The sequence below is a fragment of the Phocoena phocoena genome, chromosome 10 (genome assembly GCF_963924675.1).
Source record: "Phocoena phocoena chromosome 10, mPhoPho1.1, whole genome shotgun sequence".
Classification (NCBI taxonomy): domain Eukaryota; kingdom Metazoa; phylum Chordata; class Mammalia; order Artiodactyla; family Phocoenidae; genus Phocoena; species Phocoena phocoena.
Genome location: NC_089228.1, coordinates 4,025,329 through 4,045,451, shown reverse-complemented (window position 1 = coordinate 4,045,451; position 20,123 = coordinate 4,025,329). Strand labels below are relative to the sequence as shown.

The following is a 20,123-nucleotide window of genomic DNA, read 5'->3' as shown; positions in this document are numbered from 1 at the left end:
AGTTTGTTGTCTGAATGATTGAGTTTGAGCCTATATAAAATATTTTCCCTTGGCGGAGGGGAGAAAGACTTGATTCACAAATCGTGAAAACCTTAACGTTCCAACAGGAGCTTTAACGCTTAGGCGTAAGTGCCGGCTCCCACCGCCCGCCTAAGGAAAACTCTGCCAACCAGTACTACAAGTCCCAGGCCGCTCCGCGGCGTGCGCGCTGCCCGCCGGGAGGCGTCTCCTGTGAGTCTGCGCGGGAAGTGGAAATCGGCGCGGAGGAGAAGCGGCGAGAGGGCCGCCCGGGCGGCGTCAGCTTAGCTCGTCTCTACTCGCTGCTGGGCTCGCGGCCGGCGGTCCGGCCCCTCCGCCGCAGCCGCCATGTCCATGAAGGGCCGCTTCCCGATACTCCGCACCCTGCAGTACCTTGGCCAGGGAGACATAGTGTTCAAGGAGTCGGTGAAGGTCATGACGGTGAACTACAATACGCACGGGGAGTTGGGCGAGGGCGCCAGGTCAGTCCGAGCCGCCGGGTCCCACCAATAACTTGCGAGTCATTGAGACCTGGCGCTGCGCTGGCGCCAGGGCCCACATTGCACGGACGGGCAGCTGCCCCGGGTTCCACAGCAGAAGAGGACCTCAGGGCCGCGTCGCGCTGGGTGGGGGCAGCGCTGACGGGGAGGCCGAAGCCTCCTCAGCCACCCGTGCCCCGCGGGCGGCACGCGGTCCGGGTGGAGCCCAGCCCGGGGCGACCGACCCGCTGGGGTCCGGGCTCTTCCACCTGCTGGCTTTGGGAGAGTTGCTTTTCCTCAGTGTTGCGACCGAGGTGATACCTATGTCCCAGGGCCGATTTGGGGGTGCAGTGGCAGGGGTAACAGCTGCTGGCATTTATTGAGTCCTCGTACGTGCAGCGCGTTTCTGAATGCTTCTCGTGCACTAGCTCGTTTGATTTCTACAGAAACCTCGCTGTTCTCTTCACTCCAGGGTTGAAGGAACGCAGGAGGTTAAGGAACTGGCTTGTCCAGGGTACCATAGTCAGCTGGTGAGGGGGCGGTTCTGAAAGGGGGCTTCGTTCTCGAAGGGCTCGTGACCCTTAGAGTGAAGTGACTGTCTGTGAGCTGCGCAGCGGCCCCCGCCCCAACTCCTTAACGCTTTTCAGCCCGCAGCAGAGTCGGGACTCATTGAATGGATCTTGCAAGTGAAAGGTTTGAACTGAACCTTGAGGCAGCAGCAGTGCTTTGGGCTTTTCAGGTGTTAGGCGTAAATTTACTGAGTGCCTCGTGCTGTTGCTGGGAATTCGAGTCCTGTCTTTCAGAAACTTTGGGATTGGGTGTGTGGGATGGATCAGAGTGAGCCTGGAGAGCAACTCCCTGTGGAGGGTGGTCCCGCCATGGCGCGGCCTTCAGTGCAGGGCTGTTCAGGAGAGCCAGCAGCTACCCCCTAGCCGTTTGCTTTCCACAGGTCAGCGCAAGAACTTGAACCTACTTGCGTGGGGTCAGCTGGGATGAGGACTTCCTAGAAGACTCAGTCTTAGGGCTGAATAGGCACCCAGATACTCCTGCATAACCAACTTTGCATCCATCCATCCATCTATCCGCACCAGGAGTCACAGGGCAGAGGCCAGGCAGGTACAAACAAAGGAGGGAGACAGTCTGGATGGGCCTGCAGTAAACTGAAAACGTGCCCTGCCTCACGGGGCCATTCACTGCTTGGCTACATCTTAGCTCTTTGGGCTCCAGGGAGAATTTCTGACTTATCAAGGAGCCAGAAATTCAGATTTTTATGTAAATCTTTGGTTTTTAAATGGTCAGCCAATCAAAATAGGCCTGCACATACTCGCATGCTCAAGTATTTGAATACTCTCTGGGTAAATAGGAGCCAAACAGCCATTCTGCGTTTCACTGTTCCTAGTGATAAGGGCTTGGCTGTCCCACTGGTGCCCTTCAGGTTTGAGCCTGTCAGACGTGCTCTTTGTAGCCCCACCGGCCTTTCTTTGCTTGTTCATGTGCCTCCGGCACTTCATCTGGCCCTCCATTCCAAGTGCCAGTGGCCAGTACAGCACCGGGCTAGCAAGTCTTAGGGTATTTGCTGGGTGTGTGGGGAGCTGCCTTATTCAGAGTCTGGGAGCTAAGTTCCTCCTCACCTCTGCCAGGTGTTCTTGCCCTTAAGATGCAATGGGAGAAGTAACAGCTGATGGAATTTATTGAGTTCTGCGTGCAGCCTTGTGCCTCAGGATCCAGGTGAATTTGATAGTGATGGAGCCCAATGCTCACAGCCCTGATTGTTTGACTTACTGGTCATGTGACCCAGGGCAGTTTACTTTTCTGGCCGTTTTTTAAAAATTAATTAATTAATTAATTTTTGGCTGCGTTGGGTCTTCATTGCTGCACGCGGGCTTTCTCTAGTTGTGAAGCCCTGCGTGTGTCTTTTTGAATTATGGTTTTCTCTTGGTATATGCCAGTAGTGGGATTGCTGGGTCATATGGTAATTATTTTTAGTTTTTTAAGGAACCTGCATACTGTTCTCCATATTGGCTGTATCAATTTACATTCTCACCAACAGTGCAAGAGGGTTCCCTTTTCTCCACACCAGCATTTATTGTTTGTAGATTTTCTGATGATGCCCATTCTAACCCGTGTGAGGTGATACTCATTGTAGGTGATACCTCATTGTTTTTTTTTTTTTTTTTTTTTTTTTGCGGTACGCGGGCCTCCCACCGCCGCGGCCTCTCCCATCGCGGAGCACAGGCTCCGGACGCGCAGGCCCAGCGGCCATGGCCCACGGGCCCAGCCCCCCCGCGGCATGCGGGATCCTCCCGGACCGGGGCACGAACCCGCGTCCCCTGCATCGGCAGGCGGACTCTCAACCACTGCGCCACCAGGGAAGCCCCCTCATTGTTTTTTTAAAATTTATTTATCTATTTATTTATTTTTGGCTACGTTGGGTCTTCGTTGCTGTGCGTGAGCTTTCTCTAGTTCTGGGGAGTGGGGGCTACTCTTGGTTGCGGTGTGTGTGCTTCTCACTGTGGTGGCTTCTCGTTGTGGAGCACGGGCTCTAGGCGCGCAGGCTTAGTAGTTGTGGTGCACGGGCTTAGTTGCTCTGCGGCATGTGGGATCTTCCTGGGCTCGAATCCGTGTCCCCTGCTTTGGCAGGCAGATTCTTAACCACTGTGCCGCCAGGGAAGCCCCCTCATTGTAGTTTTGATTTGCATTTCTTTAATAATTAGTGATGTTGAGTATCTTTTCATATGCTTCTTGGCTATCTGTATGTCTTCTTTGGAGAAGTGTCTACTTAGGTCTTCTGCCCATTCTTTGATTGGGTTTTTTTTTTTTTATATTGAGCTGCATGAGCTGTTTGTCTGTTTTGGAGATTAATCCTTTGTCCATTGATTCGTTTGCAAATATTTTCTCCCATTCTGAGGGTTGTCTTTTCGTCTTGTTTATGGTTTCCTTTGCTGTGCAAAAGCTTTTAAGTTTCATTAGGTCCCATTTGTTTATTTTTGTTTTTATTTCCATTACTCTAGGAGGTGGGTCAAAAAAGATCTTGCTGTGTTTTATGTCCAAGAGTGTTCTTCCTATGTTTTCCTCTAAGAGTTTTATAGTGCCTAGTCTTACATTTAGGTATTTACTCCATTTGGAGTTTATTTTTGTGTATGGTGTTAGGGAGTGTTCTAATTTCATTCTTCTTTTTATATATAAATTTATTTATTTTGAATTTTTAAATTTTTGGTTGCGTTGGGTCTTCGTTGCCACACGTGGGCTTTCTCTGGTTGTGGTGAGCGGGGGCTACTCTCGGCTGCGGTGCACAGGCTTCTCGTTGCAGTGGCTTCTCTTGTTGTGGAGCACGGGCTTTAGGCACAGGGCTTCAGTATTTGTGGCACGCGGGCTCAGTAGTTGTGGTACATGAGCTCTAGAGCGCAGGCTCAGTAGTTGTGGCTCACGGGCTCTAGAGCGCAGGCTCAGTAGTTGTGGTGCACGGGCTCAGTTGCTCCACGGCATGCGGGAATCTTCCCGCGTCAGGGCTCGAACCCGTGTCCCCTGCATTGGCAGACAGATTCTTAACCACTGCGCCACCTGGCAAGCCCTAATTTCATTCCTTTACATGTTGTCCAGTTTTCCCAGCACCACTTATTGAAGAGGCTGTCTTTTCTCCATTGTATATCCTCCAGAGGCAACAACTTTCAACTCTAACCATTTAATTAGAGTTTTACTCCCGTATAGTTAAATACCATACTTAGAGAGCTCCTCCTTACTTTCTTAGCTTTAGGCTTTATCTGTTGACTTGTCACTGTGGAAGGCAAGGATTTAGCTCTTCAAGAAGCATTGCTGTTCCCTACCCCAGCACATGCATACTACTCGACCCCCCGCCCCATCCTCCCAATATAGTCATTTAAGAATTTTGGATAAATCAGTATTCACTGTTAAATTATTATGACTTTGTAAACACTGTACACAGTTGAGTCAAATACTTTCATTATTTTTCCTTTTTGTTTTTGCAGTTTTTTGTTTTCCCTGGGGTTATTGTCATTGCTTTTGTTTTAACTGCAGATTCTGCCCCAATTATGGACACCTCCCCAAGCAAATGTCACACAGTCAGGCCTTCTGTTGATCCTATCTTTTTCTTCTTGAGAATAAACTACAAGCTGCTATCTGGACTGGTTGTCCTGCGTTGCCATCATGTTGGCATAAACACTGAGGCACACAGTAGTAACTTGCTCTGGGTTATATACAGCTGGTAAGTGGTGAAGCCAGGCAGCCACGCTTCTACCCGTGTACCACTCGCACCTTTCCATCGTCTGGTATGGGGAGCAGGGTGGCAGCAGGAAGCAGAGAATGCATTTAAATTCAGGTCATTGGGGAGGCTTTAATCAAGAGACTAATTGCAAAGGTGCAGGCAGAATCTTAACCACTGTGCCACCAGGGAAATCCCTTGCAAAGGTTTTAATGTAATCAAATTTATCTGTGTTTTAAACCTTCTGAGTTTAGAGGTTTCTCCACTCCTAGATTGTAAAAGTATTCCCCATGTTTGTTTTCATGGTTTCATTTATTTTTAAATTGTGGTATAATTTACATAAAGTGCTCACCTGTAGATACACAGCTTCTCATATGAGTACACTGCAGCTGTCACACCAGTCAAGACCGAGGACATTTCATGGTTTCATTTTTATATTTATACTTCTGTTTTGGTGAGTTTTAGGCTAATATGCAGCATGAGGTAGGAATATAGATTTCTTTTCCCTAAAATGACAAACCAAGAGTCCCAACACCCACATTCAGACAACACGTTAGTGGATTCCTGAGACCTGCTTTTCCTACCTCCACCTTTTCGCGGTGGGGCAGGGTCCTCTTAGAATCTGATGAGAGTTCTGGACTTTCTCTTTAGAAGAAAATACAGGTGCATACAATTTTAGGTTAAAAACTCTCATGGGTTTAATTTCTTCTGTTTTGCAGGAGATTCGTGTTTTTCAACATACCTCAGATCCAGTATAAGAACCCCTGGGTACAGATCATGATGTTTAAGAACATGACGCCAACACCCTTCCTGCGGTTCTATTTAGGTGAGTGCAGGGCCCTCTGCCATGGCCCAGGCCTGACTTGCCTCCCATGTTCCCCCTGTGTGGCAGTCAGCGGGGGCTGAGATGGGAGCACTTGTAAACCTACGTTGGTCCTGTCACCTTGGCTCTTATACCTGGCACACAGTGACTGCACAGATCTGGTCTGTCCCTCTCCAGCCGCATCTCCTGTTGCTGCCACATCTCCTACATATGCCTCATGTCATATGGGCTAGTCTTTCCAAATTCCCTTGCCGCACTGTGCTTTGTTGCCTTTGCTCATGTCGGTTCCTTTGCTGGAAATCCCCTTTCTACTTTTCTTTGCTTAATTAAAAAATAAATCCTTTGGGACTCAGCTTGGGCACCATTTCACTCAGGAAACCTTACCTACACCTTAGATTGGACTCTCCCTTCTCTCAGGGCACGTCTCTCAGTGCTGGCCACATTTTCTTGAACAGTGTATGTGTCTGCGTGTGTCCTCTGTGGACCTTATGCATTTACATGATGCTCTCCTGTCCCTGTGAGGAGCAAACATGAAGATATATTCAGTTAAATTGGGCTCAGTGCCTGGAAGTCAGAAGACCATATATTCTAGCCCAACTCTCTACTCAGTCATTCTGATCCTGAGCGAGTAATGTTCCCGCTTACATATTTCTAGGGGAAGGCAAAACATCTTCCTTACACGGTTACGAGAATCAAATGAAGTATAGACTGGGAAATTCGTCAGGAAAGAAAATGATGATGTTCTTTCATTCGTTCAGCAAATATGTATCGAGTTCCTGTTAGGACCCAGGCACTGTTCTAGGTGCTTGGGGTGTCAGGGAGCCATACAAACAAAGATCTCTAGCCTTGTAGAGATGATATTCCAGCAGGAGGAGATAGAATGAACAAGAAACTCAATAACATGGTTTGTTAGAAGATGAGTGCTATGGAGAAAAGAAAAATAGAGCAAGGTGGAGGCGAGGAGAATGGTGGTGGTTGGCAATTTCGTGTATATATTTCGTGTTGGCGTTTTAAAAAATTAACTTTATTGAGGTATAATTTACCCATAATAAAATGGACAGTTCTCACGTGCATGGAGTGATGAGTTCTGATAGATGTGATGGGCCTGTGTCACTGTTTCCCAGTGAAGACCCAAAAAGTCTCCCAGTACTGCTTTCCAGTTCCCAGTCCCAAGAGGGGACTGTCAGCAGTTCTTTTTTTTTTGGCTGCACTGTACAGCTTGTGGAATCTCAGTTCCCCGACCAGGGATTGAACCCAGGCCCTCAGCAGTGAGCACAGTCCTAACCACCGGGGCCGCCAGGGAATTCCCTCTGTTAGCAGTTCTTTCACCATAGACTAGCTAGTTTTGTTTCAGAACCTAATATAGAATCTCACAGTATACGTTCTTTCGTGTCTGGTTTTCACTTGTCTTTTTGAGATTCATCCACGTTATGTGTATCAGTAGCTTACTCATTTTTATTGCTACGTAGTGCTCCATTATCAGAACATACCACAGTTTATCCATTCATTTGTTGATGAACATTTGCGTTTTCTATAGATGCCAAGACAGAGCTACAAGTATGAGGTTTATTGGAGATGGGGGGCAGGCAGGGAGTCTTCAGATGGCAAAGCACGTCTGACATCTCTGGAAGGAGGTCTGGCCAGGAGACGCCTCAGATGAGAAAGTCGGGGCCGGTCGGTAGGAAGCTCTGGCTGCGTGCTGGGCAGAAGCGGCAGGTCCTGGACGTGGACCTGGGAGAGCCGGGTGGGCTTGGCTCTGCTGCTGCTGCAGCGGGTCTCAGAGACTCCTGCAAGGAGGGTCTTGCTCGAGGTGGGTGTTAGCGGCTGCCTGCCGAGGGTGGTTTTGGGAAGGTGCATGTCGCTGTGGACCTAGGTGTTCGGTTCTCCTGGGCACAGGCTCAGGATGGGCTTGCTGGGCCACAGAATAGGCACGTGACCTTCTTAGAAACCACCCAGACAGGCCTCCAAAATGGTTATGCCATTTGTCCCTGCAGTCCGCAGGGTGAGGGGTCCTGCTGGCCCCCCATCCTCACCCAAACTGGTCCTGTTGCTCATCTGCATTTCCTGTGGCCGCTGTAAGATCACCACGAGGTTGGTGGCTTAAAGCAATACAGATTTCTTTTCTTAGTTTTGTAGGTTTGAAGTCCAACATGGGCCAAAATCAAAGTGTTCGCAGAGCCTTCCTTCCTGGAGGCGCTAGGGATGAATCCATTTCCATGCCTTTTCCAGCTTCTAGAGGCCCCCACATTCTTAATTTATTTATTTTTAAATTCTTTCTTTCTTTCTGTCTGTCTTATTTTTGGCTGTGTTGGGTCTAAGTTGCTGCGCGTGGGCTTTCTCTAGTTCCGGCGAGTGGGGGCTGCTTTTCTTTGGGGTGCGTGGGCTTCTCATTGCGGTGGCTTTTCTTGTTGCGGAGGACGGGCTCTAGGCGTGCGGGCTTCCGTAGTTGTGGCTCGCGGGCTGTAGAGCACAGGCTCAGTAGTTGTGGTGCATGGGCTTGGTTGCTCTGCAGCGTGTGGGATCTTCCCAGACCAGGGCTTGAACTTGTGTCCCCTGCACTGGCAGGCGGATCCTTAACCACTGCGCCACGAGGGAAGCCCGAGACCCCTACATGCTTTGGCTCGTGGTCCCTTCCTCCATCCTCGAAGCCAGCTGCGTTCGTGTCTGGCCCTCTCCAACAGTCACACGTCCCTCTGACCACAGCCCAGGAGGGTCTCCAACTTTAAGGACCTTGTGATTAATGGGGCTGTCAGATTATCCAGGAGAATCTCCCCATTTCTGGGTCCTTAGGTTTAATTTCATCTGTAGAGGCCCCTTGGCCACGTCAGGTGTCATATTCACAAGTTCTGGGGGACTAGGTTGGGGTATCTTTGGGGGCCATTCTTGTCATCACATAAGTCTTTTCAGCCATTCCAGTGCCTGTATATCTCCTTGACATTTTAATTTGCATTTCCCTGTATCTTTCCATGTGCTTATTGGCCATTCATTTATTTCTTTTGTAAAGAGTCTGTTTGGATCTTTCGTCCATTAAAAAAAAATAGTGGGGGGCTTCCCTGGTGGCGCAGTGGTTGAGAGTTCACCTGCCAATGCAGGGGACATGGGTTCGTGCCTGGGTCTGGGAAGATCCCACATGCCGCGGAGCGGCTAGGCCCGTGAGCCATGGCCACTGAGCCTACGCGTCCGGAGCCTGTGCTCCGCAACGGGAGAGGCCACAACGGTGAGAGGCCTGCGTACCGCAAAAAAAAAAAAAAAGTGGGGGCTCTTTTCTTGTTGAGTTGTTTATATATTCTGTATTCAGTTCCTTTGTCAGATGTATTGTGAATATTTTCTGTCTGTGGCTGCCTTTTCATTTTCTTAATGGTGTCTTTTGAAGAGCAGAAATTTTAATTTTGATGAGTTCCAGCTTATCAGTTGTTTTCTTTTATGTTTAGTATGTTATGTTTAGTACTTTTTGTGTCCTGTCCAAGAAATCTCTGCCTACCCCGAAGTCACAAAGATTTTTCTCCTGTGTTTCAAAACTGGGAGAGTCCTAGATTTACATTTAGGTCTATGATCTCGTTATTTGTGTATTAAGTGAGATAAGGATTGAGGTTCATTTTAGGTGTTTTAGATTTGGGATATTCAGCTGTTATAGCACCTTATTTAATTTCCTTGGCATCTTTGTCAGAAAAATTGACCATGAATGGATAAACAAAATCCGTATATTCATTCAGTGGAATATTATTCAGCCATGAAAAGGAATGAAGTACTGGCACATGCTACAACACGGATGAACCTTGAAAACATGCCAACGGAAAGAAGGCAGATGCAAAAGGCCATATAGTGTATGATTCCATTTGTGTGGGGTGTCCAGAACAGACAAAGCCATAGGGATAGGAAGTGGTTGTCAGGGGCTGGGGCTGGGGTGGTGTGGGGAATAGGAAGTGACTGCTTAATAGGTACAGGGTTTCTGTTTGGAGTCATGAGAAAGTGCTGGAACGTAGATAGTAGTGATGGATGCACAACATTGTGAAGGCATTAAAACCCACCAAATTTTACACTTTAAGCTGGTTAAAATGGGAGAATTCCCTGGAGGTCCAGTGGTTAGGACTCCGTGCTTTCACTGCCGAGGGAGCGGGTTTAATCCCTGGTCAGGGAACTGAGATCCTGCAAGCTGCATGGCACAGCAAAAAAAAAAAAAAACAGAAGTGTAATTGATGTACAGTAATATTATGTAAGTTACAGGTGTACAATATAGTGATTCACAATTTTTAAAGGTTATACTCCATTTATAGTTGTTATAAAATATTGGCTATATTCCCCATATTGTACAGTATATCTTTGTAGCTTATTTTATATATAATAAATATATATATAATAGTTTGTACCTCTTACTCCCCTACCCCTATGTTTCCCCTCCCTCCTTCCCTCTCCCCACTGGTAACCACTAGTTTGTTCTGTCTGTGAGTCTGCTTCTTTTTTGTTATATTCACAAGTCTGTTGTATTTTTTAGATTCCACAAATAAGTGCTATCATACAGTATTTGTCTTCCTCTGACTTAATTTCACTTAGCATGATGCCCTCCAAGTCCATCTATGTTGCTGCAGATGGCAAAATTTCATTCTTTTTTATGGCTAATATCCCATTGTGTGTGTGTGTATAGTACAGCTTTATCCATTCATCTGTTGATGGGCATTTAGGATGCTTCCATATCTTGGCAATTATAAATAATGCTGCTTTAAATATTGGGGTGCATGTATCTTTTTGAATTAGTGTGGTTTTTTTGGGTATATACTCAGGAGTGGAATTGCTGGGTCATGTGGTGGTTCTATTTTTAGTTTTTTGAGAAACCTCCATACTGTTTTCCATAGTAGCTGCACCGATATACAGTCCCACCAACTGTGTACAAGGGTCCCCTTTTCTCCACATCCTCACCAACCTTTGTTATTTGTGGTCTTTTTGATGAATGCCATTCTGACAGGTGTGAGGTGATATATGTCATTGTGGTTTTTTGAGTTGCATTTCCCTGATGATTAGGTATCTTGAGCATCTTTTAATGTGCTTGTTGGCCATCTGCATTTCCTTTTGGAAAAATGTCTATGCAGTTCTCCTGCCCATCTTTTAATCAGGTGAAGTATTTATTTATTTACTTGGCTGTGCCAGGTGTTTGTTGCCACAAACTTTTAGTTGCGGCATGCGAACTCTTAGTTGCAGCATGTGGGATCTAGTTCCCTGACTAGGGATCGAACCTGGGCCCCTTGCATTGGGAGCACAGTCTTAATCACTGGACCACCAGAGAAGTCCCTCATTTTGTTTTATGTTTTCCTTTGCTGTACAGAAGCTTTTTTTTTTTTTTTTTGGCGGTACGCAGGCCTCTCACTGTTGTGGCCTCTCCCATTGCGGAGCACAGGCTCCGGACGCGTAAGCCCAGTGGCCATGGCTCACGGGCCCAGCTGCTCCGCAGCATGTGGGATCTTCCCGGACCAGGGCACGAACCCATGTCCCCTGCATCGGCAGGCGGACTCTCAACCACTGCGCCACCAGGGAAGCCCCTGTACAGAAGCTTTTAAATTTAATTAGGTCCCATTTGTTTATTTTTGCGTTTATTTCCTTTGTTTTAGGAGACAGATCCCCCCAAAATATTGCTGCGATTTATTTCAAAGAGTGTTCTATGTTTTTTTCTAGGAATTTTATGGTAGCTAGTGTTTATATTTAGGTCTTTAATCCATATTGTTTATTTTTGTAGATGGTGTTAGAAAATGTTTTAATTTCATTCTTTTACATGTAGGTGTCCAGTTTTCTCAGCGCCACTTATTGAAGAGAGTGTCTTTTCTCCATTGTATGTTCTTGCCTCCTTTCTGGTAGATTAATTGACCATAAATGCGTGGGTTTATTTCTAGGCTCCCTATTCTGTTCCACTGGTCTATGTGTCTGTTTTTTTGTGTGCCAGTACCTTACAGTTTTGAATACTGTAGCTTTCTGGTGTAGCCTGAAGTCAGAGAGCATGATTCCTCCAGCTCTGTTCTTCTTTCTTAAGATTGTTTTGGCTATTCGAGTTTATTTCTGAACTCTTCATCCTCTTTAACTGAGGTATACGTCTGTCCTTATGCTAATAGCACACTGTCTTGGTTTTTGTATTTCATAATATGTCTTAAGATCAGGAAGTGTAAATCCGACTTTGTTCCCCACCCCCCTTTTTTTTCCCAAGATTAATTTGGCCCTTGTAGGTTCTTTGTATTTCCATTCTGACTTTAAAATCTGCTTGCCAGTTTCTAGAAAAAAAGCTTGCTGGGATTTTGTTCGTAATTATATTATAGATCACTGAGGATAATGAACATTAAAAAAAAATTTATTTTTGGCTGCACTGGGTCTTCGTTGCTGTGCACTGACTTTCTCTAGTTGTGGCGAGCGGGGGCTACTCTTTGTTGTGGTGCGTGGGCTTCTCATTGCAGTGGCTTCTCTTGTTGCGGAGCATGGGATCTAGGCGCGCGGGCTCAGTAGTTATGGTGCACAGGCTTAGTTGCTCCGAGGCATGTGGGATCTTCCTGGACCAGGGCTCGAACCTGTGTCCCCTGCATTGGCAGGCGGATTCTTAATCACTGTGCTGCCAGGGAAGTCCCTGGACATTTTAATAATATTGAGTATGTTTTGTGACTACTGTAAATGGTATTTTTAAATTTTCATTTTTCAGTTCTTTGGTTAGCACCAAACAACTTTGTAGAAGTACAGCTGATTTTGTACATGGGCCTTGTGTCTTGCAATCTTGGTAATTCATATTTCTAGAAGTTTTTATTTTCTAAATTCCTTAGGATTTTCTACATACACAGTCATTACATCTGCAAATAAAATTCTTCCTTTCCAATCATTTAATTATTTTTGTGTGTGTCTTAATTCACTAGCTGATGTGGCTGTAAAATTTTGCATTTTTACCAGTAATTTAGGAAAGTTCCAGTTACTCTGCATCCTCACTAGCACTTGGTATTGTGTTTAAAAAAATTTTGGCCACCTTAATATCTCACTGTAGTTTTATTTTGTATTTTCCTAATGACTGATGATATTGAGTATCTTTTCATGTGCTTATTGTTATCCATTTTTGTTGTTGTTAAATGTTTATTCAGATATTTTGCCCATGTTTTTCTTTGGATTGTCTTTTTGACATTGAATTGTGAGAGTTCTTTAGTCAGGCTACAAGTCCTTTATCAGATATATGCTCTTCTTCCTCACTGAGTTGTCTTGTCATCTTTGCTGAAAATAAGTTGCCCATAAATTTAATAAGTTTATTTCTAGACTCAGTTCAGTTCCATTGCTCTAGGCTGTTCCTTTTGCTCAGTACCACACAGACTTGATTACTGTAGCCTGTGGTAAAATTGAAATTGGGAAGTGAATGTTCTCCCATTTTCTTGTTTGTCAAGGTTGTTTTGGCTGTTTTGCGTCCTCTGCATGAATTTTAGGCTCAATTTTTCAGTTTTCTACAAAAACACCTGCTAGGATTTTTGATAGGGATTGACTGAATCCATAGACTGATTTGGGGAGGATGGCCGTCTTAACAATATTAAATCTTTCTATCCATGAACATGGAGTTTCTATTTAAAATAGTATGTATGCTTTTGTACATACCTGAAGTTTATGTGTGCTCACATCTAAAGAAATACGGGAAAAGGGCAGCATAATTGGTTACATAAACACTTGTTTGACCGTTAAAATGTTTTTCCTCTAAAAGCAAATCCCAAGTCACCACCATTTGAGGCCAGGGAGTGCCTTGCTGTGTTCTCAGCTTTCTTCCCCCCCTTTTCCTCCTGTTTCCAGATTCCGGGGAGCAAGTCCTTGTGGACGTGGAGACCAAGAGCAATAAGGAGATCATGGAGCACATCAAAAAGATACTGGGGAAGAATGAGTGAGTTGTTGGGCTTGACCTGGAGAGGTGCAAACGTCTCGGCCCAGAGATTTGAGAGGGAGGAGATGGGCGCACTGGGAGGGGTGTTGAGAGGGCGGACTCTGGCGGGAGCCTCGGATGCTGACCAGAGAGCGGGCCAGAGAGCGGGCCGGAGTCTGTGCGCCTGAACCTCTGAGCTGCAGCTCCCTGCACCGTGAAGATAAAGATGGTCCTTTCCTCCCGGGTCCACGGGAAGCTGAGAGGCATCTGAAATGCGCGCCCTTGTGGCTGTGACCATGTCCCTCTTGGGGAATCTCAGCTTGGAGCAAGTGGGTGACCAACCCCAGGGCCTGCTGTGACACATTCCTTTTCTTCCCATGAATGGAGGGAGGGAGGGGAGGGAGGGAAGATGGGAAAGTCTGTCTTGAGAAAGCACACGAAGGCACTTCCAGGCCCCTTGGTCCTGATTGCCTGTCCTCAGAGCTGGGGTCACCCCTTGCTACCCTTCACCGGGCTGCAGGCCTTCCTGCGCATCCCCAAGCCCCGGAGGCCCGGGGGGAGTAGGGAGCAGCGTAGGAGGTCTCCCTGGCAGATGCTGGGGCTCACTCGGCTGAGAAGTCCCCCACTTCCCAGCAGCTTGGAGCTGTGTCACCCACGCCTTGTTGCTGTCTGTGTTCTTTGGCAGGGAAACCCTCGAGAGAGAGGAGCAGGAGAAAAAACAGCTTTCTCACCCAGCCCACTTTGGCCCCCGAAAGTATTGCCTGCGGGAGTGCATCTGTGAGGTGGAGGGGCAGGTGCCCTGCCCGGGCCTGGTGCCATTGCCCAGGGAAATGACAGGGAAGTACAAAGCAGCTCTGAAAGCCAGTGCCCAAGACTGAGGCCCCAGAAAAGCCCCTGGTCCTATTCCCCGAAAGACTGAAAATCTCTTTGCAATAAAAGGGTCTCCTTTACACACTTGTGTAAAAGTGTATGGGGGGAGGGGAGGAGTTGGGCTGTAGCCAAGCTGCCCAGTGAACACCCTGCGCCATCAGGGCAATAAATGCTTCAGGATCACTGAGCAGTGTGGCATGAATCCGGTCTGATAGGCCTTTGTAGGGACAGGGCTTTGGGGTCGGGAAGGTGTAAGGCCGCAGCCTGGTGACATCTCGTCTCAGTCCTGCAGCCCTTTCCTGGTCTCTACTGGCTTCGACTCTTCTTCCAGGCCTTGCTCTGGAGAATAATGAAGAACTGCCGCGTCGGGATCTGGCCGGAGCTGTCTGGCTGGTGGTATAGACGTCATCTCCAGTCAGGCTCTTTGGAATTTTTCAGAAATCCCAGGGCAAGCCTGTGTGCAGCGCTCGCTTTTTAAACTAAAGCCAACTGACCACTGGGGCGAGGCTGTGCCAGAGGCCAAGAGGTCCCAGTGGAGGCTCAGACCTGCCTCCCTGGCAAGGAGAGGGCGCCCCCTGGTGGAGGGCGCTACCGTCTGGCTTGGTCAGCCTTCATTTACTGAGGTTTGGAAGAGGGTGTGAGGTGTCACTGGGGGTCTGCCTGGGAGTTCTTTCTTTACAGGACACTGATGTTGCTGTCACTTCAGTTGTGTTGGTTTCATTCCTCAGGAGACACCAGGGCCCTCTAGGGTCACCTTAAGATTAGGTTTACTTGGTCAGGAGTGAAGGACTTGGGCTGAAGCCGAAAGCTCCCTGTGAGATGGGAAGAAAGGTAGTCCTTGTCCCAGTGTGCGACTGGGATGTTTTATATTAAGTGTTGCAGGCTACCTCATTAAATTGGGGGAAGTTTGGCTCCTTTCACATACAGTGCTCAGGTTATGTGATTTTGTACCAGACCTGTGTTCGGGGTGATGGTGTAAACGTCGGGGTTGGGGGGAGGTGGTCATGTGGGTCTGATGTATAATGGGTAGCTGTCCTGAATGACCACAGGCTTATGAGGGTTGTTTAACTGAAATTCAACACTTTGGTGCTCTCTCCCCCGTCACCATTTCCGAGGGCGGCTAGAAAAACCTGTCCCCCATCCTAATCCCTCCCTGGGTGCTGGTCTCAGTTCCTGCCATGTTTCTGATACTGCTCCCAGCTGGTGGCAGCCATGGCCTTCACAGTGGCTGACTGGGCTTTTCAGAAAGAGTTGGTTCCTCTTGGCCTTGTCTCCAGAGCTAGTGAGACAGAAGGACTTACAGAAATGGCCCTTCCCTCCATGGTCCACAGGGCGCCCCCAGGGTTGCTAAATAGGAGGATCGCCCTGAACTAAGCTAGTTTTTGACCCCTCTTTAGAGAGAGAATAAATGTCCAGTGCCTGACACGATGGTGCTGCTGTTACTGTTTGCGTGGACTATTTTATAGGTAGCAGGTAACATGCATGGAGATAAACACCACTGGGGGGCATTATTCCTTTGTCATCTATTTCCTACTTTATTAGTGGTAAAAAGAAAGATGGGTTTAAATTTACAAAAATGGGAAGAAATTAGTAGAGAAGATTGCTATGAGGATCTTTTTTTTGAATTTTATTTTTTTATACAGCAGGTTATTAGTTACCATTTTATATAAGTGTATATGTCAATCCCAGTCCTCTCATATGAGGATCTTGTAATTGACACATTTTCTTAATTCTGTCTGCATAAGCAGTGTTCACCAGATGGTTTTTGGCCTTGTTCTACTGAAGTGACCAGTTTTCTTCTCATCTTGAGTTCTACCTGGCAAAGCCACTTAAAGCTATTTGGCTGCCTGTGGGTTCTGCCATGAATCTGACTTTGGACCTTAGAATCCTCATCTGTAAAATGAGAGGTCAGATGACATAATGAGCAAGTTCTAAACTTCTGAAACTTTAAGAAGACGTTTTTACCCTGGATAGCAAATATCCTTACAGGAAGCGTCTGCCGGTTTGAGGCTTGGCTCTGTGCACGTCTGTCTGTGCCAGCGTATCTGTGTGTCCGGAGGCCCAAGCTGTGCTCTGCTCTGCTCCAGGAAAGTCTGCGTGGCTTCTGGACACCACACCAAGGAGTGGCTCCACTGGGAGGACGCAGAGGGGATGGTCCCGCCAGCATTTTCGTTAAAGGTATTTACAATCCAGTGGACCAATCAAATGGACCATCAAGGGCTAAGTCGCTTTTGGGCAAGGCTAAGGTGGGGTGCAAGCTGTAGGGGTCTGAGGACCAGAGTGCCTCCTTGCCACCTACCTGGGGTTCAGGCAGAGCATTCTGGGTGCCTCTGGGGGTCAGGCGTTACCGATGTTACTATTACGAGGAGAAATGAGGAGCAGGATGCACATTATTAGTTTTTAATTCACTTTAATAGTATAAACCTCTTTTAGGTAGTAGTATTAAGCCACAACAATAATGCCACATTGAAACAGCATTTAATAAAATGCATAAAGCTAATTCATGCACTGCAATACTCTATATACAAACACAACAATGCAAATTCTTCGAGACTGAAGACATTGATTAGATATAAAACTCAGTTTAAAAAGAACATGCTGTGTTTTAAATGCCATCGCATAAACAAAGCTGATTTCAAGCTATACACAGCTTTCGACAGATTTTAAACCTGGAATTAAAATGTGATGGCATAAACAATATTTTCTATATTGTGAAGGGCAGAGGTTACAGAAACGGTCCCAAAAATCTAACACCCAAATTTTCCTTTAACACACTTCTTTTGAAAGGGCTGGTAGTACAGCTACATTTTAACAGACAGCTCCAAACTACAGGTAAAAACTATGGTTTGTACTATGAAAAAATGTGCAGTTTTCAGTTATAAAACTAGTTGAACACTGGTTTACAAGATAATTGGGAGAACGGAGAGAGTGTAGAAAAATACTCCAGCACTTGAGTTGTGTGTGGCAGCAGCATTTGAATCCATGAGTGCTCTGGTTAAAATGATAATTGACTACACTTTCCTAAAGAAAAGCCATTTTTAATGTAAAGACTACCATTTCTAATTGTTATCCAAGTGTTAAGCTTTATCACAGTCTGTCAATTGACAATCGATAAATATTGCTGAGCCTTTTTTCCCAGCATTTCAGAATTATTATTGGCTTCTTAACTGAAAGTATAGCTGGGCATTAAAAATATCTCAGACATTCCTCACCCCCAAGATACATTTTTAAACTCACAGTTTAATTATTCTTAGATTACAGTTAAGGTAAATAGCCCCAAAGGAACACTTTTAAAGATTCATTTAGAGACTGTCAGGCTTCCACTTGTTTTAACTGGAGAGCCACGTTCAAATAGTGTGATTGTCACGACAGGCAAGGACACGGGAAAGGTCGAACAATCACTGTGGGATGGGATGAGGCCAGTGAAGTAGCAGGAGCTTTCGTCACATCAAAGCTATGGGAAGCTGAAGGCTAAACGACCCACCATCTCACAAAAGGCACCGAGTACTGTGGTCTCAATGAAGTATTTTCAAACATTTCAGTAAGCTTATTTTTTTAAAAAAAGTAACCTGTGGATTACGTGAGTGTTTGCAGTTATCCAGTGATTTCTTTCCGCAGGCCAGCTTTCAACCTTCCCACCATTCAGGTCTCTGCTTACCAGGTGCATGAGCAACTATTGCTGGCTGGGCCCTGGCTCCTGAGTGCTGTATCTCAGTTAAAGCCCGATTAATGGGAAAATTCCTCAGAATAGACCTGGACAAGGAAAATTTGGCATTTGTAGCTTTAAGGGTATACATCTGTATAAAAATGCAATTTTTATCTGAAATTTAAAAATTTTAGAATCATAATTCATAGAAAGGAATAAGGTCAGTGGATTTCATTCACATGCTATATACAGTTAGATAATTTAAGATTTGTAATTTGTATACCATAGAAATCAGCCATCAACATTCATGCTTCCTAGAGAATAGAAAACAATGTTATCCTGCCAGGGCCTTTCTGTCTGGAACTTGCCCTGGTGCAGAGTGGACATTGACCTCAGGGCCTTTCCCAGCCAGGCTCACCCAAAGGAAAATGGAGTTAAAGTCTCAGCAAATCCATCCTGCTGAGGGGACCATGGAACACCCACATCAATTTACTGTAGAAACTCTATCATAGATTCTCTGTAAAACAAAAGGAAAGTCTGGATACGTGGCTACATGTCTGTATACATAATATATACATCTATGTACACATACGCTATATACACTGTACATATAGAGAAGGTATAAACACATGTACATTCAGTCAGTCACACAAGCCTATAAATCTGTACACACACAATGCCGCCGAAGGGACCCCAGGGCTGAACACACAGAAGTGCCTGCTGGTGGGAGGCACAGGTGAGGAGGCCCAGGACTCTGTGTACAAAAGACTCATCCCACTCGGTCATGATGAGGGGCTAGCTTTGCAAATTTACATCAAAGTTAAGACATTTTCCAAGAGCCGCACAACCTATGGAGAATGGAAGTGGGACAGTGAAGGATGTGAGTGTATGCTCTGCTTTCTCCGGCCTTTCCAGGCTTTGAAGGGCACCATCCTCCAAAATAAAGGTGAGCATCAGAAGATGCCGCCTTTCATGACCTGGACTCAGAAGAGTTGTAATGTCACCTTCAGCCCCATTGCACATAAGGCCACTTTCACTGGAAAGTGGGCAACGCGTTTCCAGGCTTTAATCTGATCAGGCCCTGGAACTTGGATCCCCATCCAAAGGCTGCTTGTCAGGCAGAGGGCAGGGCTGGGAGCAAGACTGCTCTGCTTGGTGTTCCCTCAAAGGATCAGGATAAAGAGCACTAGGTACAACGAGAGCCCTTCTAGTTCTTGGCTCCCTGCCGTGGCTACCCCCTAAAAGCTAGAGAGCCGGTATGCAGTGTGGCTACAGCCCTGTGCCCCAGCGAGGCTGCTGCAGCCACATCGATCAGGGAGCCATTGGTAGCCGTGTCCATTGCCACCACCTTGGGAGACAGTCTGCATTTAATACTGACGCCGACAGGCTAGAAAACAATCCCTCTTGAGGGTGATTACATAACATCTTACAAGTGACTACACCTGAAATTAAATATAAAAACCCAAACAACAAAAGAACCCTGACCACAGCCTCATGGCAGAGGTTAGACAATAAATAAGGTAGCCTCCCCGCCCCACCCCAAACACACACACACACACACACACACACACACACACACACACACACACACAAATACAAATCAGAAGGGTGGTAACATACTTCCTTAAAAATACTTTCAAGGAATAACATGGAAAATATTTGCTTGAGTAATTTGGTCTTTTTCTACATCTCTTCCGGTCCTGTTTTATGATTATATGTAATGAACTCCACAAATTTCAATACATAACTGTCCAACATTATCTGAAATACCGGCGGAAAAGAGCCCACTTTGTCAAGAAGCAGTGGTGTACATCTGTCCCCACCTCCCTTAGGTACTTTCCTCACGGAGGGAGGGGTGGCTGGGCCAGGATTCTCGTGGCAAAGAATCCTGATCCTGGCTTATTTCACTCAGATGCAGACTACTCAGGGCTGGTCTCACTGCACTAAATCAGAGTTTCACAAACTACTAACAAGGGTTAAAAGCCTGGTCAAAGTTGAGCCCAAATATTTACTTGCAATCTCTTTAAATAATTCTTGACTCTGGGTTTCTTTTAACCAGTTTGACAAGAGAGAATGGACCTGCTGTCAAAGGCTTGAGATGATCTGGAGTGGCGAGAATTCAGGTAGTGTGGAGCTGATTTTTAAGGAAAAGTCCACTTCAAAGTAAGGCCAAGGGGATCTAGGAAACTAATGAGGAGTGTTCAAAGCCCAAAATG

At 46.3% G+C, this 20,123-nt stretch overlaps 1 protein-coding gene across 1 annotated transcript; it reads left to right on the top strand.

Annotated features, from left to right (window-relative positions):
• Positions 1-233: 233 nt before the first annotated feature.
• MRPS25 (mitochondrial ribosomal protein S25) lies at positions 234-14,451 on the top strand. Its single transcript, XM_065886212.1, has 4 exons — positions 234-500; positions 5,436-5,542; positions 13,325-13,412; positions 14,077-14,451. The coding sequence occupies exons 1-4, from the start codon at positions 367-369 to the stop codon at positions 14,267-14,269; spliced, it is 522 nt and encodes a 173-aa protein (XP_065742284.1). The 5' UTR covers positions 234-366; the 3' UTR covers positions 14,270-14,451.
• Positions 14,452-20,123: the final 5,672 nt, after the last annotated feature.

What these genes read in the sequence shown, in the direction of transcription:
- MRPS25 (XM_065886212.1), top strand. Translation starts at nt 367, where the DNA reads ATGTCCATGAAGGGCCGCTTCCCGATACTCCGCACCCTGCAGTACCTT. An exon ending in GAGTTGGGCGAGGGCGCCAG is followed by an intron (nt 501 to 5,435) that starts GTCAGTCCGAGC and finishes TCTGTTTTGCAG; the next exon opens with GAGATTCGTGTTTTTCAACA. An exon ending in CTTCCTGCGGTTCTATTTAG is followed by an intron (nt 5,543 to 13,324) that starts GTGAGTGCAGGG and finishes TCCTGTTTCCAG; the next exon opens with ATTCCGGGGAGCAAGTCCTT.